This window comes from Notechis scutatus, chromosome 2 (genome assembly GCF_049901735.1).
Source record: "Notechis scutatus isolate UNSWTSFEM ecotype Mainland chromosome 2, rNotScu1.2, whole genome shotgun sequence".
Classification (NCBI taxonomy): domain Eukaryota; kingdom Metazoa; phylum Chordata; class Lepidosauria; order Squamata; family Elapidae; genus Notechis; species Notechis scutatus.
Window position 1 is genome coordinate 268,036,291 of NC_142010.1, and position 17,736 is coordinate 268,054,026.

Here is a 17,736-nt window from a genome sequence, read left to right on the forward strand (position 1 = left end):
TCACCCGCGGAGCAGGAAAGCTCCGCCCCTGCCACGGGCTGGGAGCCGCCGGGGCGATCGGCTGTGCGCTTGCCCGGCGTGGAGGCGGCGGCGGCTCAAGATGCAGGCCCGGAAAGCCGCGGTTTGACCAGCACAGGGCCGTTGGCGCCCGGAGTGCCGGAGCCTCGCCATAAGGAGCGGGCCGGCTGAGGAGCGTGGAGGTTGCCTTCCGGCCTCCGGAGGGCCCCCCTCAGGGAAGCGCCCGATCCGGCCACGGCGGGGGCGCAGCAGGCCCGGTACCTTAGGCAGCTTAAAACTCCATCCCCAGCAGTGGGGGATCCCCCTCAGCAAGGTTTTCCCTGAAGGGGTTCAGGCAGCTGGAGACTTTCCTTGGTGGACTTTCCCTTCGGATTCACCACTGCTGGCCATGTGGACCTCAGCCACATTCTTCACGCATCCCATTGACCTCAACCCACCTGATGTTTTAGCAAAATCGGTGATGTAGTGCCAACCCACAATTCCATCAATCACACTGCCTTGATGGGCAGCAGAGAAACACGGATTTCGTAGAGCTGGCAGGAAAACTGCCCTGTTTTATCACCCGTCTTCCCAGTCCGAGGAGGGAAGCTTCCATCTCCAGTATCAGTGTCTCATTGTGAGTAAATCGGTGGAACAAGAAAATGCTGTTAGTACAGTACATTTAGATTTTAGTAAGGGACCTGATGAAGTAGAGCACAGCCTGGGAGCCAATCTGGCTCAGTCACCCGAGGTTCCTTCTTGCCGGAGCCCAGGGGACTTCTTGGTGAGACAGTGCAACCACCAGATGACCCTGCGGTCAGGGTGCACGCAGCCTGTGGCTCTTTTTTTTAAAAAAATAAAAATTTATTAATTTTCATTAAACAAACATACACAAACAAAACACAAAACATGTAAACATAAAACTTCTTTTTGGAAAGCGGCTTAGTCCCGGGTTACATCTTTTGGTACAGACATAAATCAAATTCATGCTCACTTTATATACCATTTCATATCTTATTTACCATTCTATATTTTCTATATAACTTCTCCCCTCTTCTCACTCTCTTAATTCTATTTTATATATTTCATCTCAATTTAAATCATTATTCTTGTATCTTTTGTCCGTTCTGTAATTATCTACTTATCTTTTCTCTTTAACACATAATTTCTCCTGCAATCACTGATTGAAGTATGACGCTTTTATATCTTTCCCCTAAATTTAACACTTAAAATAATATATAATTTTCATTCTGATTCTGCTTAGTACATTCAAAAGCTACATACTACATTTTAAAATAAGAAAATAATAAGTTTATAATGTAATTAAAACAATAATCCATAACAAATTTAAACTCTATCATTAAATCTTAAGCATTTTACACATTCCCTTTAATATTTTATTAAATCATATAATATTCCAGTTTTCTAACTTTATTTCAAATACAAATACAACAATACAGTCTTATGTACTTTTGCAGAATCTCTTTTTTAATTATGTTTTTACCCTTTATCTCTGAAAAAAACCTGTTTCTTTACATCTTGTTTCAAACCTTTGTAAAACTTCTCTTCCTTTTTTCCCTTCCTTTCTTCTCCGATCTAGCCTTTTTACCCCCCCCCCATCTCTTGATCTCCACCCTCTTAATCTCCACTCTCTTCTGCATTCCTCTTTTCTGTTGCTTTCTGACATTGTATCGATTTTTCACCTTATTTTTCCCTTTTTTGGTTGTTCTTTTAAGTCTTAAATTCTCCATTCTCTTTCCCCTCTTTCCTTTTTCTTCCCCAGCTAAAGTTGTTAGTTCATTAAAGATGGCTTCTTCTTCTTCCCAATCTTCTTGTTCTTGTAATTCCTGGTAGGTAGAAATCGCCATTTCTAAGAAATGAAAAACAGATCCGGAAGAGCCCTTCCCTTCTTGTTCCTCTTCTTTTAGCTTTTTAAATTCCATTTTCAGTTCTTCAACAGATAATGCCATTGTAAAAGTTTTTTAAACAATCCAAATGTTTTTAGTCTTTCAAATAATAATTTCCAAAAGTCCCAAAATCACCAAGCAATCCAAATAAACACAAGCTGTTTTAGCACTTTCTTCTTTTTATACTTTCTCTTCCTGGGGTACAGTTCTATTGCAAAGTTCCAAAATGTATCTTTTAGAAGTCTTGTTACAGTTTAACTCTAATCTTATAAGCTCCAAGCAGTCTCCTCCAGCGAGGTCTTAATATTAATTCTTTACCTCTCCCTTCCCACTTATAGCAAAAAAAGAATTTTTTTTTCAATTCCAATGTTCAGAAATCTTTAATGTCCCCTTGGCTTTAGTTTTTAAATTTGATTACCTGTTGATGCCAAAACGGGTTTTTCCGATTTCCATCTGCTATCTCCATAGGGAAGGAGAGTGAGAAAAAACAAACGTTCCCTTTTAACTTTCATCTGCCGCTTTTTATGATCTTCTTGGGAACAATAGTATCTTTAAATGAAGTTAAGTTTCCAGGGTATTTAGATGTTACTTATTATCCCGGTTCAGCCAAAACCTTTCACTTTCTTCAGCTTCCTCCTGCACATTCTTGTCCGGATGAAAGCTTCTTTGTGGCGGCCATTGCTGACCACTGCTGCACCGCTTTTGGAAAAGGGAGTTTAGCCAGCTGAGGAGGGGGTTGCATTTCCCCTGGACCCCTGCTGAATCTCCCCTATCTTAAGTCACCTCTACGGGCTAACTATTAGCCCCCAAATCTGGCTGGATCGGGGGCATTCCAGCAGCGAGCGCAGCAGGAACCGCACACGATCGCGGATTCCTGCCGCCGCCTTGCAAACCGGAAGTCCCCAGCCTGTGGGCCCTGAGCCTGTGGCTCTTAAGGGAACTGCATCTGCCTGGGGGTGGGGCTCCTCAATCTGCCCAGTGCTCTTCATCCTCTTCATCCATGATTTAAATCTGGGGCGCCCAGCCTGTGGGCCCTGAGGGGATTGCAACCAGGCCATGGCAGGCAAGTGTGTTGCAATCAGACCCGGCCAGTAAGCGTGTGCATGACCAGCAGGCAAGCATGTGCGTGTGCGCTCCATTTCCGTGGGCGGCAGGTGTGCGTTGCCTGCCGCTTGTGCAAATGATGTTGCGTGCAAGTGCGCACTGCTCGCCAGTTACTTCCCCACCACCAATCCTCAGTGCCAGAAACACTGGGAAACTCTGATTTACCGTAGATGGATTGAAGGGAAGCTCATCAAATTTGCAGTTGACACCAACACTTTGGAGGACTAGACGACACTTTGGAAGACAGGGTCAAGATCCAGAAACACCCCACCCCCCTTTCGCTCTTTCTCCCCAGAGGCACCTGGACGAAGTGGGAGGAGGTTAAAAAGATGGGACGGGGATACAGCCAAGAAACAAAGCCCGATTGGCTTATTATTAACTTTGTTTGTTTGTTAATTTATTTATTTATCTTGTTTGTCAAGTGATTATTAGATAACAGGTATAAGTATAAACATGGTTATGAATACATGAAATAGATACATATAAGAGAAATAAAAAGAAACAATAGGACAGGGACGGTAGGCACGTTGGTGCGCCTATGCATGACCCCTACAGACCTCTTAGGAAAGGGGTGAGGTCAATAGTAGACAGTCCAAGGTTAAAGTTTTTGGGGTTTGGGGAAGAAACCACAGAGCCAGGGAGAGTATTCCAGACATTGACCACTCTGGTGCTGAAGTCGTATTTCCTGCAATCAAGTTTGGGGCGGTTTACCTTGAGTTTGTATCTATTGTGTGCTCTTGTATTGTTCTGGTTGAAGTTGAAGTATTCATTGACAGGTAGGACATTGCAATATATAATTTTATATACCATGCTTAAATCAGACCGAAGACGGCGTAATTCAAGGTTTTCTAGTTCTAGAATTTCAAGTCTGGTGGCATAAGGTATTCTACAACGAGTAGAGGAGTGGAGAACTCTTCTTGTTAAATATTTCTGGACTTTCTCAACTGTGTTAATATCAGATACATAATGTGGGTTCCAGACTGATGAGATGTATTCGAGTATTGGTCTAGCAAATGTTTTGTATGCTCTAGTTAGTAGAGTGATATTACAGGAGAAAAAGCTACACAGGATTAGGTATACAACTCTTAATGCCTTTTTGGCTATGTAGTTACAGTGGGCTCTAGCACTTAGATCATTAGAGATGAGTACTCCAAGGTCCTTGACAGAGTTTGGATCATCAACAAGGTCTTGACTAGTCAGCTTGTATTTTATTTTCTGATATTTTTTTTGCCAATATGTAAGACAGAGCATTTATTTGTTAAGATTTGAAGTTGCCATTTGTTGGACCATTCTGACACAAAGAGGTCTTTTTGAAGGGTAGCAGTATTGTCAGTGGTATTGAATAGCTTTACATCATCAGCGAAAAGAATGCAGTTGCTCTTAATATGATCACTGTTCTGTCTTTTAATTGCTGACTGAATATAAAGACAGTCAGGCAAGCTCTACAAAGGCTTCCATACCAAGTTTCTTTATTGGGTCAGAAGGCATCCTCAAAGTATAACTCACGGTTATGTCGAGATTCATCTAATGTCCAATCTTTGCATAGTTGACTTCATAGTGTAAAAATACAGTTATCCTCATCCCATAACGATGGAGCAAAGGGTGAGACACCCGCACGAAGCTGGGGTCCAAGCAAGAGTAAAGGTAACTCTCCCAACCCAACCAAGGGTCATTTCAGTGACCAATCAGGATTACAGATGTGACCACATGACATGAACTACATTTCCCATGATGCATTAACTACATTTCCCATGAGGCATTCCCTTAAGGGGACAGCTCCCAATTCCCACTTAACTATCCCAATTCCCAATTAACTATATACTGTCTGGACAGCACACTCCCCACCTGGAATTGTAAATTCCACTACCAATTATCAACTAAAGTAAACAACTAAGGTAAACAGTAAATAGTAATATAGCATCAAACAATGCAATGAGGTAGACACAAAGCATGCAAAGCTTGAGGTTCAGTTTTCAAGTTCAGCCTTTCTCCACAGCAACACTTGGTCGGTGACCGGTCTGGTGTAGAGCTTCTTGGTGAAAGTCTGCAGGTTGCTTATGGCAGCCTTGTAGGGTGGACAGGTACTCTTGCTTCCAGCGGTTCCAAAGGGTGTTGGCAAGCTGTTGGAATGGATGTTGCGAAGACATTTCTCTGGCATGGGGGCTGCAGCCGATCGACGCAGACTATTCCTGTGATTCTCCATCTTAGGGCTGTCTTGAAGGCAAATGGGGAGCCTTTTGGGCTTTTGACTACTTCATCGTGAACGAAAGTGTCAGGTACATCTACTCCCAACAAGAGCAGAATCTCAGCTACCGGATCTAGAGCAGGAAAGTGATGAGCCATGTGCTTCAGGTGAGGTATGTCGCTTGCTACTTCTTGTGTTGCAATCTGGCTGCGGTTATCTGGTATCCCATCCCGTTCTAACACAGGCAACAGTGGGAACTGGGAACTCCGATATAATGACTCTATACAGAGTCAAGTAGCTCTCATGCCCGCTGTGCTTCGTGGTACGGTGCACATTGATATCGTGAAGTGCACTTCTTCCTTTTGTGGATTGAGTGTGCCAATTGTGGCTGCTTGCATGCCTACCTGTTGAGAAATCTTCGCTGTTACTGGTGGGCTGATTTGCTTGCCCTGTAGGCTTTGAGACATTGAGGTAGGTTTTCTGTTTTCAGGAATGGAATCTCGAGTATTAGGACTTACAATGTCAGTTTTGTGACTGGCATTTAGAATCTGTGGTTGAGATTCGTCCCTTCGATCCCCTGGTTTTAGGAGATTGCTAACTCACCGTACCGGCTTCACCTGCTCATGTCATAGTGAGTGCTGCTCATCCACATAGGCCTTGACCCATTTAGTTGGGCTCTCTTCTTCCAACTCTCCAAGGTTGAAGTTGAGGGAGGCATTGTCGGCTACCTTCCTTAATGCTGAGGCCCATGCTGTCTTTGTTGCCGTCTCCCTTTGTCATTTGAGCAACTCCAGTTTGGCCTGAGCTTTGGCCATTTCTGCCTGTTGGCTGGCCTGAGCTTCTGCTTAAGCTGCTACTGCCTCCTTCTGCCGTGTCACCTCCTCTGTTGCACGTAGATCTGCGTCTGCTACTGCGGCTTCTATTGGAGCTTCTGCAGCTCGTTCGGCATAACTCGCTGCTTTAGAGGCCTTAGATGCATCTCTGCGACGGGAGGATGCTCTGGAAGGATGGGAAGAGCTAGCAGCAGAGAATTGCTGTGAGACGCTGAAATCTGCTTGAGATCTAGTTGGTTTAGGATGGAGGGAGGAGGCTTTCTTAGAATAGTAGGAGGAAGCCACGTGTGGGACTATGTCAGATGTGGCCCTCTTCCTCGACATTTCTTCCAGCTGTAGCATGTCGTGGAGAGCTGCCTGGAGGGAGTCTTCGCCTCTGTGAACGTAGTCCTCACGTTCCTTGTTTAGCTCCTCGAAGCATTGAATGTGTTCTTGGAGCTTTGAGTCACCCAGCTTCGACTGGATGTACTTGAGTTTACTTTCACCGTCTCTCCACCATGCGCGAAGGTCATCTTGCTCGTTCTGCAATGTGCGGATTCTCTCGAGGGACAGCTTGTGTTTGGGGCTTTCCCAAATCCTCAGCAGCTCCGACCATGAGTCTGTCTAGCAGCGATACTGCCTGTTCCAATCCTCCCGCAAACATGACTCCATGACCCCGGTAGGTTTTCTATGCTGTCTGAGGTCGTAGGCTTTCTGAGGTAACGTTGCCTCTTCAGAATTTTGGACATCCGATTCTGGGTTTTGGGAACCAAGCGCCACGTTTACATGAAGGGTGGGTGGAGGGTCGGAGTCCTCTGGTACATCAGAGACGTCTGTCATGGCTGAAGACACTGCCATGCTTTTAATTGGCAAAGGGTGAATTTTGGAAAATTTAGCAGTTTTCTGTGCAATTCCCCTTTTTTCCACTAGGGTGCACTGCAAAAGGGTTGCTGTATTTAGGAGATGCCAATGAAACTCACTACTTGATGGGTTTCAAAGACAAGTCATTGTGCAGGGTGCCAAGAAGTCTGACCACATACGTGGCGTTTATTACTTTTATACCATTTTTACAAGCAAGGAAGAGTAGCATAGATACAGTATTTGGATTGGAGAAGAGATATCACTTGGGTGAAACCTCCCATCCACATTGGTACAACCTCCCAACCAATCCTTAATACTAGTGGTGATGTTAGTAAATGAGATCGCCTATATGTCTGGAAAGTCCAGGACTATCCACCTTCACCAAGATAGGGAATGAGATCATGCAAGTAGCCAAGAGGCCCTATATAGGTTTTTAGACACTGCAGTTTGCTGCTAGCATCTAGCACCATCCATAGGATCTCAGTAGCTACTACAACTACTTCACCCTTGGGCTACATTGCAAGGGTTGTAGAATTTAGGAGACTCCGTTGAAATCCACTGGTTGACCACTACAGGGTGCATTGCAAGGTCTAGTAGACGCTGGTGCAGTACGCAGGTTGGTCTCTTTGGGTATGTTGCAAGCGGGTAGATGAATTTAGGAAACTCCCGTGAAATTCACTACTTGACCACAAAGGGTGCTTTGCAAGCGGGTAGATGAATTTAGGAAACTCCTGTGACATTCACTAATTGACCACAGGGTGGAGCTGCAAGCGGATAGCTGAATTTAGGAAATTCCTGTGAAAATTCATTACTTGATCATTAGGTGGTGCTGCAATCTGGTAGCTGAATTGCAGGCAGTTATGCTATGAAGAATAGTCATCAAAGGATGCTATGATTTAAACTAGTGGTTCCCAAAGTGGGCGGTACCTCCCCCTGGGGGGCGGTGGGATGCCTTAGAGGGGATGCTAAGAGGCAATGGGGCCGGCAGGGGGGCACTAAGAGGCGGCAGGGGGTTGTTTGAGGCACTGGCCCTGCAGGTTTACACATTGACTGTAGCACCGCTCCGGAGCCGGCACCTCCAATGGGGAAGCGGTGGCACGTTACGTGCCGCCACGGCCATGTTCGATGCGCCGCCCCCCTGCCGCCTCTTAGCGCCTCTCTGCTGGCCCCCTTGGGGATGCTAAGGCGGCAGGGGGGCATTCAAGGCGCCGGCTGGCCCTGCAGGTTCACCCATTGACTGTACTAACGCTCCGGAGCCACGCCTCAATGCGGAAGCAGTGGTACATTATGTGCTACCGCAGCCGCATTCGACGCGCTGCCCCCAGCCAGCTCTTAGCATCCCCAAGGGGGCTGGCAGAGCGGCGCTAAAGGGCAGCAGGGGGGCATTCGAGGTGCCGGCCGGCCCTGCAGGTTCACCCATTGACTAGCACCACTCCAGAGCTGGCACCTCCAATGCGGCAGCACGTTGGGAAAAGCCGCCGCCACCACTTTCCCAAAGTGCCGCTGCTGTCACATTCTGTCTCTCTGCCTGTCCGTCCATCCATCCATCCATCCATCCATCCAAAAGGTCTGTCTGTTTGCCTGCCTGGCTGCCTACCTGCCTGTCTCTTTCTCTCTCTCTATCCATCCATCCATCCATCCATGTTTGAAGTGCCGGCCCCGCAGGCACATCGGGAAAGTAGAACAAAGCCAGTCTGAGGGGGAGGGAAGGAGGGAGGGAGAGAGAGAGAGAGAGAGAGAGACCTGATGGATCAGATTGAATGAGGCCTAGTTTAGATTGAGGCCCTTTTCCACATTGAAACCTCTTTGGCTTCTATTAAAGGCTTTGTGGACGAAACATGGTCAAGACTATCAGGAAGATCTCACATTTTGTTGAGGCTTTAAACAGGATCCATTGGACCAGATCTCCACCCTAAAATTACTTTTCTCCAATGTATTACAGTGCCAATTCTGAAGAAGGCAAAACCAAAATGTACTGGTAAATTACAAGGAGAACACGCACACACACACACACACACTCCCTTCTAACCCTGCTGGAGCAGGTGATTGGACCAGAATAGATATCTCATTTTCTTTCTCCTCCCTCTCTCCCTCCTTTATTTCTTTTTCTTTCTGTCCCTTCCTTCCATCCCCCCTTCTTTGTCCGTCCCTTTTTCTTTCTTTCCCTTTTCTCTTTCTTTTCTCTCTCTCTTTCCCTCTTTCAGGCTCACCCCTTTAGATCAGGGGTTGCCAAACTTTTGGACCTCAGGGACCACCAAACTCATAATTTTAAATCCCGGAGACCACTAATATGAATTTTGACTGACGGTGGCTTTCTGGTGTTGGAGAGAGAGAGAGAGAGAGAGAGAGAGAGAGAGATCTGATCCAACCTCTCTCTCTCCCTCTCTCACACACACATAGGCAGGAGTGGGATTTAGACCCCTGATCTAAAGCTGTCAAAACTCCAAAAACAGGTCAAGTAGCTCTGGGGAGGCCAGTCATAAATTAGAACATTTGCTAAACAACCGGCCATTAAGTGAGGACCACTTGTATTTGGTTTGCCAGTCACCTGGCCATGCCCACGCCCACCCAGTCACATGACCAGCAAGCCACCCCCCACCCAGTCACGTGACCAGCAAGCCGCACCCTCAAATTAGGCGATGCCCACAGAAATTTGAATCCCACCCCTGGGTGGGGGCACCGAGGATGAGTTTGTAGCACCAAGGGGGCAATGGACCACTGATTTAAACTAATGCTTGGGGCAAACTATGATCAGGTGATTTCCTTTTGTTGAGGAATGTAGGCTGGTGTCTTTTAATTTAATTCCAGTAAAATTCCAGTAAAAGGAATCCCCAATTATAACTTCAAAAAAGGCAACTATGATCTTATAAACAACGATCTCTCATCCCTTGATTGGCAATTTCTATTCACTGGATGCAATACTGTAGAACAGGGATCCCCAACCTTTTTGACGCCGCGGCCCGGTACTGGCATCAGCTGGGCGCCGCGGCCCGGTACCGGCATCAACTGGGCGCCGCCATCTTTTTTTGATGAAAAAGTGCTTCCGGTGAGCTTTCTACCCGGAAAAGCTCACCGGAAGCACTTTTTTACCAAAAAAAGATGGCGGCGCCCAGCAACCAGCGGCCCGGTAAGAGTTGTTCCGTGGACCGGTATCGGTCCGCGGACCGGCGGTTGAGGACCCCTGCTGTAGAAGACTATTACAACATATTTTTACTTGAAGTCAAAAGAGTCATCAAACTATATGTACCAATAACAACTCCCAAAACCAGAAAAAACAAATTACCCATAACAATAAGGAAGCTTCAATCCAAAAAGAAATCACTTTGGCGGAAAAACAAATCTGGTCACGTTGCCAACTTCAAAAGCCGATACAAAAATTTATGCCACCAGATAAAGACTGAATGCACCAATTATCACATTAAACAAGAGGAAAACCTTCTATGCACCAATTCCACCCATGCTTTCTACAATTTTGTAAACAACAAAATAAAAGACACAAGGTCCATCCCACCCCTGATAAAACGTAATGGTAAAGACTGTAATGATGACACCATCAAAGCCAACCTCTTTAACACATTCTTTGGCTCAGTATTTGTAAACAGCAATGGATCATGCCCAGTATTCCCTAGTCGAACCACAGACAACTACAACGATATAATAAATATCGATTTTACAGAAGATAATGTTGAAAAAGCACTACACAATCTAAAACCATCTTCATCTATTGGACCAGACAGAATATGTACCTACTTCTTAAAAAAGCTATCCACTGCCATAGCAAAACCTCTAAGTATAATCTTTGAAAAATCTTGCCAAACCTATGGTCACAAGCCACGGTCATCTCCATTTTCAAAAAGGGAGACCCCAGCCTAGTTGAAAATTACAATCTCCTTATGCTGCGTCACCTGTAAAGTCATGGAATCAATTATTAACCAATCCATTATCCTCCACGTGGAGACAAACAACCTCCTCTCTAATAAACAATTTGGTTTCAGAAAAAAACTGTCCTGTAATCTGCAACTCTTACACTGCAAAAACATATGGACTACACAACTCGATCAGGGCAAAACAATAGAAGCAATCTACATAGATTTCTGTAAAGCCTTTGATTCAGTGGTACACGAATAACTACTATTAAAACTAAAATCTTATGGTATCTCTGGACACCTGCATAACTGGATAGAAGCATTCCTGTCAAACAGACAACAAATGGTCAAAATTGGAAACAGCCTATCAAATTCTGTACCTGCCAACAGTGGTGTCCCCCAAGGCAATGTTTTAGGACCAACTCTCTTCATACTCTACATAAATGACCTCTGTGATCATATCAAGAGCAACTGCGTTCTCTTTGCTGATGATGTAAAGCTATTCAACACCACAGACAATACTGCTATCCTTCAAAAAGACCTCAACTATGTATCAGAATGGTCAAACAAATAGCAACTACAAATCTCAACAAATAAATGCTCTGTCTTACATATTGGCAAAAAAATATATCAGAAAATAAAATACAAGCTGACTAGTCAAGACCTTGTTTTTTTTTAAAAAAACAAGTTTTATTAATTTTTAAAACACACAAATTATCATTATTCATTACATGTTTAAACCTTTTTTCATTGTAAATTTAACAAGTCAGATAAATTATGATTCTGTTTTAAACCATTTCCATATAACATACCAAAACCTCTTATTCAATTTCTCTTTACTTCTCTTTACTCTTATTCAATATCATTATTATTATTTCATCTATTTCTTTCTGACTTAGTTACCATTATTCTCATTCTATATTTCTACAAGTTTTTACTAATTCTCCCCCCCAAAAAGACATATACACACAACACACAAAACATAAAAAAAATCTTTTTGGAAAGTAACTTGGACCCAGGTGTCTCTCTCTTCATGGACTTCAATTATATTCATGCTCATCTTACATATCATTACTTATTTTATTTACCATTCTAAACCTTCTATATTAACTTCTCCACATATTTCACCCTTCTTAATTCTATCTTAATTAATCATCTTAGTTTGAATCATTATATTTGTATCTTTTGTCCATTTTTTTATCATCCCTTTGTCTCATTCCTTATAAAAAAGAAGAAAATAAGTTTCTCCTGAAATCATTAATCAGAGTATGATGCCTTTCTATCTCCCCCCTAAGTTAGTCAAATTAATCTTTAAGATAATATCCAATACCCAATCCGATTTTGCTTGGTACATTCTATCTAACTAATACATCCAAAATAATTAAGTACATAATTAGACAATAAATCCAAATATTAAAAAAGATACTATAATAAAAATTTTATAATAACATCAATACCATAATCTTATTAAACTCTTTAATTAAAACAGTATTCTAAACCTCCCCTATTATTAAATTTTAAAGCCAATCATTTTTAAACATTTTAACATTTTAATCTCTTATCAACTCTTAAACCATTACAATACTACCATCTCATCTTATGTACCTTGCAAAATCTTTTTTTTTAAAAAAATTATACTTTATCCATTATCCATAAAAAATTTCTTTTTTCCATTTAATTTCAAAACATTGTAGCTTTTCTCCACCTTTTCCCTTTCTTTCTTCTCCCAACAAACCTTTCTACCCCCCCTTCTTCTAACCTCTGCCTTACCGGCTTCCCTTCTCTGTCGTATTCCTTTTCCCTTTTGTTTACTATCATCATATTGGTTTTGCACCTTATTTTTCCCTTTCTTAAATGTTTTTTTAGATCTTAAGTCCTTTAGTTTTCTTCTTTTCTCTCTTCCTTCTTTCTTGATCAAATTCTGAGATTCATTAAAAATGGCTCCTTCCTTTCTTTCTTGTTCCTCTGCTGTCTTCATCTGTTGTAATGTTTGTTGATAGTTAGTAGCGCCATTTCTAAAAAAAGGAAAGCTTCTTCCACACCATCTTTACCATTTTTTTTGCTTGTTCATATTCTTTTCTTAGTTCCTCAACAGAAAGAGCCATTATAAATCTTTTCTTTTCTTTTCCCCTTCTTTCTTCTTACAACAACCAGAATATTCAAAAAAAATAAAAAAAAAAATAAAACAGTCCCAAAGTTATCAGTCAGTCCAAACCAAGGCAGAGTTCTCACTTTCTCCTTCTGGGGTAATATCAATCAAAGAGAAAGAAAGTCCAAATCTGTTTAAAATCTTATTGCAATATCTTCTAGTCTTCAAATCCTTAAGGCATCTGCTCCAACAAAGTCTTAGCATACAAATATTTTCTTTTTAATCCTCTCTCTTCCCACTCATCGCTTAAAACCAATTTTCACCTAAAAAAATAGGTTTCTTAATATCCAGTTATTTATTCCGTAGGAAAAGAGGGAAAGCTATCCTTTCAGCACCATCAAACAGCCGCTTTTTTTCCTCTTCTGGCAGGTATTATTCAGAAAGTCATACTTTTCAGGAATTTTATTAAATATGTCTTAGAGTCCTAGGAGCCAAGAAAAACTTTCTCCTCTCAAGCACTTTTCTCCACTTCCTCCTGCGCATTCTTACCCGGCTGCCAGCTTCTTTGTGGTGGCCATTACGGACCGCCGCTGCACCGTCCTGGGAAAAGGGGTTCTACCGGCCGGGGAGGGGTCTGCAACACCCCCAAACCCCTCTCCGGATCCCCCTACCTTCAGCTGCCCCTGCAGGGCAGCCTAGCTCGTACCCGTCTGGGTCGGAGCCCCAGAAGCGGCTAGCGCGGCAGGGATCGCGCAGCTTCGCAAATCCCTGCCGCTCGCGAAGCCGACAAACCGGAAGTCCCCTAGTCAAGACCTTGTTGATGATCCAAACTCTGTCAAGGATCTTGGAGTACTCATCTCTAATGATCTAAGTGCTAGAGCCCACTGTAACTACATAGCCAAAAAGGCATTAAGAGTTGTTAACCTAATCCTGCGTAGCTTTTTCTCTTGTAATATCACACTACTAACTAGACTAGAGCATACAAAACATTTGCTAGACCAATACTTGAATACAGCTCATCAGTCTGGAACCCACATTACATATCTGATAGTAACACAGTTGAGAAAGTCCAGAAATATTTCACAAGACGAGTTCTCCACTCCTCTACTCGTTGCAGAATACCTTATGCCACCAGACTTGAAATTCTAGACCTAGACAACCTAGAACTACGCCGCCTTCAGTCCGATCTAAGCATAGTATATAAAATCATACATTGCAATGTCCTACCTGTCAATGAATACTTCAGCTTCAACCATAACAACACAAGAGCAAACAATAGATACAAACTCAAGGTTAATCGCCCCAAACTTGATTGCAGGAAATACGACTTCAGCAACAGAGTGGTCGATGTCTGGAATCCTCTACCTGACTCTGTGGTTTCTTCCCCAAACCCCAAAAATTTTAACATTAGAGTGTCTACTGTTGACCTCACCCCTTTTCTAAGAGGCTTGCATAAGCGCACCAACGTGCCTTCCGTCCCTGTTCTATTGTTTCTTTATTTTTTTTATTTTTCTTATATGTATCCATGTATTCATAACTATTTTTATACTTATACCTATTATCTTGTAAGCAATAGACAAATCAAATCAAATAAATAAATAAAAATAGAAGCGTCCGCCCCCTCGGGCGGGGATCCTGGCCCCCCTCCCTCCCGCGAGGGGTGGGCGGAGGTGGCAGCTGAATGGGGGGCGGGCGGGGATGAGCGGGGCTTCATAAGGGGCCGTCCCGCCCGGGGCTGGCAAGTCGAGGTTCCTGGAGAGCACCATGGCGATGGGCACAGCACTTCTGGGGCTCTTCGCTCTCCTGCTCGGCTGCTCCGGCACCTCAGCCGAACCCCGAAACTCGGAGCGCTTCCCGCGGAAGGTAAGAGGCGGGGTGGCGGGCAGAGGGTCCCAGCCTCCCTCGTGGAAATCTCCCGCTGCCAGGCTCTGCTGGGGTGGGCCGCAGGTGCTGCGCAGAGGGTGCCGCTCCCTCGCGGTGGGTCGCACCCGGTCCAGTCGCGCCGAGCGCCAGAGCCTCTGGGTCCCTGACGGCGGCCGGGCGGCCGAGCGTTTGCTCCTCTGCCGCGACTTCGGCAGGCTGCTCGCTGGGCAGATGGCAGGCACCTCGACCGAGGGGGCTTCGGGATGCCGGCCCTCCCGGCGTGGGCAGCCCGGGGGATCGGGCGCGTGGGAGCAGCGGGAGTTTTCAGACCCCCGGAGAAAAGGGAGTCAAGCAGACTCTCTCGCCCAGCGCCGTGACCTGTTTTCCTCCCCCTCCTTTAGTGCGCCCTGACCGGCAACTGGAAGAATGACCTCGCCTCCACCATGCAGATCGGCAGTGTCAGTGACTCGGGGGTGTTCAGCGGGGTCTACCTAACTGCCGTCTCGGCCTCCTCCAGTCGCATCCGGCCATCCCCTCTGCAGGGCGTCCAGCACCAGGTGGACCAGCGAGCCCAGCCCACCTTCGGCTTCACCGTCAACTGGAGCTTCTCTGGTAGAGCCACCCACTATTTGGACTGGAATCAAATAGAATGGGAGGAGGGAATCTAGTGGATCTCCCCTTCCTTAGATCTGCCTCCTGCACATTCTTTCACTGAATGCCGCCCCCCACGGTCCCCATTAGCTGGAGCTGCCAATCAGTGACCAGGGTCTTTGTGGGAAATATATCCCTCCCCCAACTGAGTCTCTGGCCGATTCCTCCCACAGAGTCCATCGCCGTCTTTACAGGCCAGTGTTTCCTGGATGGGGACGGAAAGGAGCAGCTGAAGACCACCTGGCTGCTGCGTGAGGAGGTGGAGTCCGTGGCAGAGGATTGGGGGGCAACCAAGTAAGGAAAAGCAGGGGCTGAACTGCTGTGCCCCTAACTGGAAGGGCCCTGGGGAGTTTTGCTGGGGCACCCCTTTTTTCTCTCTCTTTCCTTCCCCTCCCCAAGGGGCTCTTGAAAGGATGCACCAATGGCTCCCATCCTTTCAAGAGTTGTTTCAGCACCCAGAGCTGAGTAGCTCCTGCGGGACTGGCAGGCATTTTTAGTCCACTAGACTGGAAGTTTCTGCCACTTCCTCCCCAAAGAAACCTGCCAAAGCTTTTGAGGAGATTCCTCAGGTCATCCTCACTGACAAGCTGTTGAAGTGTGGTTTGGGTAGCATCACAGTCTGGTGGGCCCACAGCTGGCAACACTCTGAAAGCCGTTGGGTGGAAGGAGGGAGTGGGGTGGGGGTAGCATGCTCAGTCTGGGGGGACAGCAGTGATGCCACCATGAATTTTGAAATTTTCCTCCTTCCTGCTTCATGGCAGGGTTGGCACAAACACTTTCTACCGCACCAAGTGAGAGGGTGAAGAGAGCAAGGCTTCCACGGTTCCTGCCTTGGTGGGGGGGGGGGGAGCCTTCCTTCCTCCCCATCAGCCGCTCTTCCCCAATAAACTCTTTTCCTGAGCAGCCTCAGCCTCCCTGCTCTTTCAGAAGCTCCCTGGGTGCCAGTCTGCAGGCTTCCCGCAGATACTGGGTAGGAGGGTGGGTTCTGGGGTTCTAGAGTTTCTACTTGTCTCTACTACTGCTCTACTATTGCTCTGGCTTTACACAGCCTTTGGCCCTTGAGGACTATTGGGAACCTGCAGCTAATCCACTGAGGATCTGGCCTATTAATTTATTAACAAATTATTAATGGGTTTTTGCAAATGAGCAATGAATTGGCTTCACCCAGAGCTGGTCCATCTTAATTACTTTGTCTGCACGTTGCTTGATAGAGTCATAGTTAGAACTAGCAGTTAGCTAACCCCTATTTCCACACTTACTTGAAGCCAAAGAAATTCACCAGAAACGGTCCAGTCACAGGAAAGTGGATTTGCAACCATGCAGAAGAATTTTGCAAGTGTGGCCATTAGTGTCACAAGGAAAAGTAACGTGGCATTTGGCCAGGAATGTCTGGGCAAAGGCCCAAAAGCAAAAAGCTCAATGTTAGCATGTCAAAAAACAACCCGAGAAGTGGAGAGCTTATTTTATTTATTTGTTAAATGTTTATGCCGCCTATCTCGCTCATGCAGTAACTCTGGGTGGCTTACAATGTAATAAAAGTTAAAAAGTGCTAAAAAGAATTGAGACTAGAATGAAAAGATTAAAAGTTAACCAAGATGATTGGCAGCCGGGGGGTGAGAATCCTCTCTATTCCAACAGACCCCCCCCCCCCAAGAAGTGAAAGGCTGAGGCACAACTGGAACAGATGCTGTTCCAAGGAAAGATAAAAGCAAAGGAAAAAGGGGTTTTTTTGGGGGGGGGGCTGGGTCAATAGTCCAATGAAGAGGAAGGGAGGGAGGGACCCAGGATGCCATGGGTGAGTTGAAGTCTCCAAGCCAGGTGACATTATATGTCTGACTTCAGCAAAACATTTGACAAATATCAATGAAATCCTGGTAAAGAAGAAGGTGACCTGTGTAGACCATTAAATGGATACAGAGCCGATTGAGCAATCAGACCCAAAAGCTGGGGGGGGGGGGTATTAAAGGCTCCAGATCTGATTGGAAGGAAGTGATGAATTGCAGGGCTCCGTTTTAGGCCTTGTGCTATTTAACATATTTATAATGAAGTTAGTTCAGGAGTTAGAAAACATAATCTGTTTTGGACCTGATACTTCACAGGGCAGAAGGTAGATTTCAAAGGATCTTCAAAGGCCGGAATAATGGGCAAAAATAAGGATGATTAATTTCAACAGGGATAAATGCAAAGTCCAACATTTGTGTAGAAACAAAAAGGGTTTTGTTAATGAATGCAGGATGGCAGTAGTATTTGGCGAAAGAATCACATGGACGTGGATGGATCCCAAGTGAAGCCAGCCATTAATGCCAAAGAAACAGTTGAAAGATGTTGCCCTGTGAACATACACACAAACACACACACACACACACAATTCAGGAATCAGAGCACAAAGCTAGAAATAGGT

General features: G+C 45.0%; 1 protein-coding gene across 2 annotated transcripts; it reads left to right on the forward strand.

Moving 5' to 3' along the window:
- Nucleotides 1–67: 67 nt before the first annotated feature.
- LOC113423512 (avidin-like) lies at nucleotides 68–16,594 on the forward strand. 2 transcript variants are annotated; one of them, XM_087958791.1, is made up of 5 exons: nucleotides 68–634; nucleotides 5,217–5,360; nucleotides 15,086–15,296; nucleotides 15,509–15,629; nucleotides 16,097–16,594. In XM_087958791.1, the coding sequence occupies exons 2-5, from the start codon at nucleotides 5,343–5,345 to the stop codon at nucleotides 16,128–16,130; spliced, it is 384 nt and encodes a 127-aa protein (XP_087814917.1). In that variant the 5' UTR covers nucleotides 68–634; nucleotides 5,217–5,342; the 3' UTR covers nucleotides 16,131–16,594. The 2 variants fall into 2 exon arrangements, with proteins under 2 accessions (XP_087814917.1, XP_026540740.1); XM_026684955.2 differs by lacking the exons at nucleotides 68–634; nucleotides 5,217–5,360 and adding an exon at nucleotides 14,496–14,684.
- Nucleotides 16,595–17,736: the final 1,142 nt, after the last annotated feature.